General features: G+C 67.7%; 1 protein-coding gene across 1 annotated transcript; it reads left to right on the top strand.

Moving 5' to 3' along the window:
- The first annotated feature begins 1597 nt into the window (after positions 1-1597).
- Positions 1598-3199, top strand: SLC18A3 (solute carrier family 18 member A3). The gene has a single exon (XM_063083074.1). It carries the CDS (start codon positions 1598-1600, stop codon positions 3197-3199), a length of 1602 nt encoding a protein of 533 aa, XP_062939144.1.
- Positions 3200-6000: the final 2801 nt, after the last annotated feature.

Raw genomic sequence — 6000 nt, 5'->3', positions numbered from 1 at the left:
TGAAACGGGGGCGCAATGTGCCATACGGGGTCCACCCAGCATAGCCTGGGCATCCCAGCCTGTCAGCTGACAACAAGGTGCCTCAGCAGGTACAGCTTTCAGGGAAGGTGAGCCTCCCTTGAGTCTCTGATGACAACAGAGCTGCTGCCCTGCCCGGAGAGTGGGCGAGGCGCCCACGCGGGGTTTGTTACAGCTCCGAGAGAGGACTCCGGCCACATCACTCCTGAGCCCACCTAGGGCTTGGAGGCGGCTCTGGAGACGGGGGGGTGGGGGGTGGGACAGGGGGCAGGGCTTCGGGAGCTGAGGGAGGGCTTGATCTGGTGCTAAGAGCGCCTGGGAGGAGTTAGAGTGGGGAGGGGGTGAGGCGGCGGGAGGGAGAAGAGGCGGAGCTGGGGGACCCGGACAGTTAAAGCGGAAAGGGAGAGTCCAGGTAGGGGAGGGTGGAGGGGCTGGGCTGATGTTCGGGGCCCTGGCTGGGGGCGAGACAACTTCTCCCCTTCATCCCCACATGCCCATAGTGGGGAATTCGCTGCCGCGATATTCTGCCGGAGGGCCGGTTGGTCGCAAGCAGGCCCAGCAGTCTCTGAGCCTTCCCCTCCCTCCCTGGGGGTGGAAGGGGCCAGGGGGAGGGGCCGGAGAAAGGGTTGGGGGTCCGTGCCCGGCGCCCCTCGGTAGCAGCTCCACATTCCAGCTGCAAGAACAGATGGACGCAGCCGCGGCTCACCTCGGGGGCTCTCTGCCCGCTGTGCGCTGAGATCCAGGCTGAGGCGGAGATCTCGAGCCCCTGGCTCCCCCCTCTCCCGCGGGACCGCGGGGAACCTGCTGCCGCGCCCCTCCACCCGGGGGCAGAAGAGCGGCCGCTGACCCCGCGGGGTCCGAGAACTGCGGGGGGCGGGGAGTGAGGGCAGCAGAGGGCCCGCTCCCGGAGCGGCGGCCTCATCCCAGGGGCCTGTCCAGGACTCCTCCGCACCAAGACCCCTTCCCCGGGCTGCCAGCCCTGGCGCATCTGGGGAGCGGACCCCTGCCCGGCCACGCCCCGCCCCGGCCCCCGCCCCGCCGACGTCGCATTAGCATGAGCGACGCAAGTGGCCCGGGCACCACTCGGGGGCCGGGACTCGCCGCGTCACAGCCCCGAGTGGAAGGGGAAAAAAGAGGAGGCGGCGGAGGAGGAGGCAAGAGCCGACGCGAGGGGAGGGGAGCGCGGCGGCGGGGCGAGCGAGCGGGCGGGCAGCAGCAGCATGCCCCTCGGCCCGCGCGGGCGGCCTCTCTGCGCGGCGGAGATTGCTCCGGGTGCGCCCCGGGCGCAGCGCGCCCACTCTCTGGCCCCAGCCCCTTAGTGCGTCCGCCTCCACGGCCGCCCCTGAGCCCAGCGGCGGCTGGTCCCCGGATCGGCTAAGAGCAGCGGCGGCGCCTCGCCGGACGGAGCTCTTGCCTTTTCCCGGGCGCGGGGCCATGAGCCCCGCGGCCACCTGAGGCACAGGGGGCGCTGCGCTGAGGGGACCGCGCCCCCGAAGTCCCGCGCCCTTGTCTCTGCACTGCGGGACGCCCGCGCCGGACCCTGGTGGAGGCGTCCTCAGAAGAGCAGCGGGGTGGGGGCATGGAACCCGCGGCACCAGCGGGCCAGGCCCGGGCGGCGGCCAACAAGCTGTCGGAGGCTGTGGGCGCAGCGCTGCTGGAGCCCCGGAGGCAGCGGCGCCTGGTGCTGGTCATCGTGTGCGTGGCGCTGTTACTGGACAACATGCTGTACATGGTCATCGTGCCCATCGTACCCGACTACATCGCCCACATGCGCGAGGGCAGCGAGAGCACCACCCTGACCCCTGAGGGGTGGGAGCCCACCTTGCAGCCACCCACTCCGGCTAATGCCAGCGCCTACGCAGCCAACACCTCGGCGACCCCGACGGCTGCGCGACCTGCCGGGTCAGCTCTGCGGCCCCGCTACCCCACGGAGAGCGAAGACGTGAAGATCGGGGTGCTGTTTGCCTCCAAGGCCATCCTGCAGCTGCTGGTGAACCCCTTGAGCGGGCCCTTCATCGACCGCATGAGCTACGATGTGCCGCTGCTCATCGGCCTGGGCGTTATGTTCGCCTCCACGGTCATGTTCGCCTTCGCGGAGGACTACGCCACGCTATTCGCCGCGCGCAGCCTGCAGGGCCTGGGCTCAGCCTTCGCGGACACGTCTGGCATTGCCATGATCGCCGACAAGTATCCCGAGGAGCCGGAGCGCAGTCGCGCGCTGGGAGTGGCGCTGGCCTTCATCAGCTTTGGAAGCCTAGTGGCGCCCCCCTTCGGGGGCATCCTCTATGAGTTCGCCGGCAAACGCGTGCCCTTCCTGGTGCTTGCCACCGTGTCGCTACTCGACGCGCTGTTGCTGCTGGCCGTAGCCAAGCCCTTCTCGGCCGCTGCACGGGCGCGGGCCAACCTGCCGGTGGGCACGCCCATCCACCGTCTCATGCTGGACCCCTACATCGCCGTGGTGGCCGGCGCGCTCACCACCTGCAACATTCCCCTCGCCTTCCTCGAGCCCACTATCGCCACGTGGATGAAGCACACGATGGCGGCATCCGAGTGGGAGATGGGCATGGCCTGGCTGCCGGCCTTCGTGCCACACGTGCTAGGCGTCTACCTCACTGTGCGCCTGGCGGCGCGCTATCCACACCTGCAGTGGCTGTACGGCGCTCTCGGGCTGGCAGTGATCGGCGCCAGCTCGTGCATTGTGCCAGCCTGCCGTTCCTTTGCGCCGCTAGTGGTCTCGCTCTGCGGCCTCTGCTTTGGCATAGCTCTGGTAGACACCGCGCTGCTGCCCACGCTCGCCTTCCTTGTGGACGTGCGCCACGTCTCAGTCTACGGCAGCGTCTACGCCATCGCGGACATCTCCTATTCCGTGGCCTACGCGCTCGGGCCCATAGTGGCGGGCCACATCGTGCACTCGCTCGGTTTTGAGCAGCTCAGCCTTGGCATGGGCCTGGCCAACCTGCTCTACGCGCCAGTTCTGCTGCTGTTGCGCAACGTGGGCCTCCTGACGCGCTCCCGCTCCGAGCGCGACGTGCTGCTTGACGAGCCTCCCCAGGGTCTGTACGATGCGGTGCGCCTGCATGAGCGTCCCATGCCCAGCCAGGACGGCGCGCCTCGCAGCCCGCCCGGCCCTCTTGAGGAGTGTGAGGACGACTACAACAACTACTACTACACCCGCAGCTAGCAGACCCGCTCCTCCTCCAGACCACCCATCCCCCTTGGGTCAAAGTGGCTGCTCTGTCAGCGCACTGGCCAGCCCAGGCTCAGGGCCCGCCTCCTCCAGCGAGTACGCCAGCCCCTCCCCAGTCTTGACTTCTCCTGCCCGAATCCCCTTTCCGTGGCCCATTCCGTGACCCTGTCTCCCTTGTCCAGTGGGGCTTGGAGCATCGAGGCACGCGAAGCAATTGCGCTCCTTGCGGAGATGAAGAGGCGCGCGGGCCGCCACCTTGGGGCTCCCCTGTGTAGAGCAGTGCGTCTGTCTGTCCTTCATTCCGTTCCTCCCAGTGCCAAACAGCCCGCTGCACCGCGGTGCCTCCGTCCCGAATCAATAAACCGTGTCTGTCCGAGGAGGCCGTCTCTTTACTGGTGGGGGTGGGCGGCCGGGCACAGGCCCTAAGCGGAGGGGAGGGTGAGCTGGCTTTCCAAGCCCCAATCCAGACTTGAGCTCCGCGGGCAGGCAAGGAGCCCGTGGCTCTATTGCTACCCGAGAGCTGTCATCTATAGACACCCTGGAACACACGCTCCCCTCAGCCCGCTACTGTCCCTCCTTTCCGGGGGGCCCAGCGCAGCGCCCCCGGGGTGCCGTCCAGTGGCGCCTGAGGACCCGCTCCGGCTGGGTATGCCAGGACACGCCCTTTGGGGACACGCCCCGCACCAGCCTGGCTCACAGGAGTCTGGGCTCGGCTTCTCTTCTGACCAGTATCCCACCCCGTCCAGGCTTGGAGAAAGTACGAGCAGAGCTGTTTCCCGCAGAGGAAGGAAAACGGGTCCCACCTTTCAGAGCCCGACCTCTGGAAACGCGCATGTGTGATACGTGTGTTCGTTAGAGAGCTGGGCTTTATCCTACGAGGCGCGGGGAAACAGGTGTCGTGTGTCTGCTGGGTCCCAGCCTTTCGGTGTGAGTCGTGCAGCCTTTCGGGTTGGAGTCGCTTCCGTGCAAGCGTGGAAGCTGGTGCCAACCCTCCCCCCAACCCCATCGCACGTGGAAGCAGCCCCAGGGCTGTCAGAGAAGTTTTCCATCTCAGAGTCCCGGTCCGGGCTCGCATCTGCCGACACTCCCCGTCCTGAAACCCACGGCCTGGTGACCGCCGCAGACTCCTCCGGGTCCAGCATGGAGAGGCGGCTGGGCTGGGGTCGCCTGCGTGTTAGACTGCCCCTGTGCGGGTCTGCACTGCTGGTGTGTGCGTGTCTGTCTTCCGTCTGCATGTCCGGCTGTGTGTCTGGGCGGGGTCTGTTCCTTGTGGGACTACGTGTATTAGTGTGTGTACTATATGCAGTGTGTGTGTGGGGGGGGGTGCTTTTGTCTGGGCGGAGTGTCTGTCTCTGGCGGCATGTCCCTAAGCATCCCCAAGTCTGCCAGCAGAATGTGCCCAAGTCGTATTCCACCACCTCCGCCCCCCACCCTATAGTGCCAGCGAGGATGGGATGGGAACAGAAAGGGAGGGAGGTCCTGCGGGGATCAACAAACGGGTTATTTATTATGATTATTATTGCTATCGCTATTGTTATTTTGAAAGGGGTGTGACAGGGTTTGAGCATGGCCCTGGATGGTGGGGAAAGAAGGGCAGAGGCTTCCTCGGACCCAGCCCTCCCCGGGGTCCTGAGCACGCAGCGGCAGGGATAATAGGATCGGGGAAGCGGGGACTGGAGGATCGGGCTAGGGGCCCCGGGCTTCGGGGGCAACGCTCTGCGCCCCCTTCTCCGGCCTGGATTCCGCCGCTGGTGCACGAGCTCGTCGGCGAAGCTGCCTGGGCGGGGCACGGGAGGTGAGATCGCGGAGGTGGGGGGTGGGGGGACAGACGACCGAGAGGACCAGGGAGGGAGGGGCTGGGGGAGGGCGGAGAAGGCGGAGGGGGGAGGGAAGAGGATCAGGAGGCAGGAGAGGCGCGGCCCCCTCGCTTGCAGCCAGTCGGATGGCCGCGGGGACCCGGCGACGTCGGAGGCTCTACCACGGAGCCAGGAGGCAGCCCCCACCCCGGCGCTGCTGACGCAGGGTGCAGCAGCGACCGAGGCAGCAGAGCCGAGACGAGCAGGTGAGAAGGGCCGGGCCGGCGGAACGGGGTGCGGGGAGCGGACCCCGGGGAGCAGTAGGTCGCGGACGGAGGCTCTGCCCAGGGATGGCGCCGGGGCGGAGACGCCCAAGGACTCGCAAAGCGCTCCGAGTCTGGGCGGCGGAGGCCGTCGGGGGACCGGTAGGAGGCTGCGGGACTCCGCTGCTTGGGTGCCTGGGCGTGGAGTGGCTCCGGGACCCCACGCGCGTGTTCTCACGTCACCTGGACCCGCATCTGCTAAGGGGCTGCCAGGTCGGAGCTTTCTGCGTCCGGTCGGAGGGTCCGCGGGTCGCATCCCGCCCCCGGTGAAGTGCTGGCGGGTACCCACGTCCCTCCAGACCCTCTCGGGAGCCGGGGTGTGGGGCGGGGAGTGGCCGCGGGTGGCAAGTCTGAGTAACGCCGGCCAGGCTGGGGTTGGGCCTCCAGCACAGAGCAGAGACCCCTCCGGCCTGCCTTCGAAAGCCAGGCTGGCGGGAGCACGGGGGGGGGGTGGGGGGGGGAGGGCACAAGACAGACAGATAGAAAGACATACACACACACGCCTTGTAGGCGCAGGCCCAAGAGCCAGGGAGGAAGAGGAGCTGGTGGGAGGGACCACCACGAAACCATCCAGCTCAGGTCCAGAGCTCCTCTTCAAGACGCGGGGGTCCCTGAGGCCTGACTAGTGTCTTCCTGCCATGGTAGCACAGTTACCAGAGCAAGAGGAGGCAATGGC

The sequence above is a fragment of the Cynocephalus volans genome, chromosome 2 (genome assembly GCF_027409185.1).
Source record: "Cynocephalus volans isolate mCynVol1 chromosome 2, mCynVol1.pri, whole genome shotgun sequence".
Classification (NCBI taxonomy): domain Eukaryota; kingdom Metazoa; phylum Chordata; class Mammalia; order Dermoptera; family Cynocephalidae; genus Cynocephalus; species Cynocephalus volans.
Note: the sequence above shows the minus strand (reverse complement) of the source record. Positions and strands in the feature narration are given on the sequence as shown.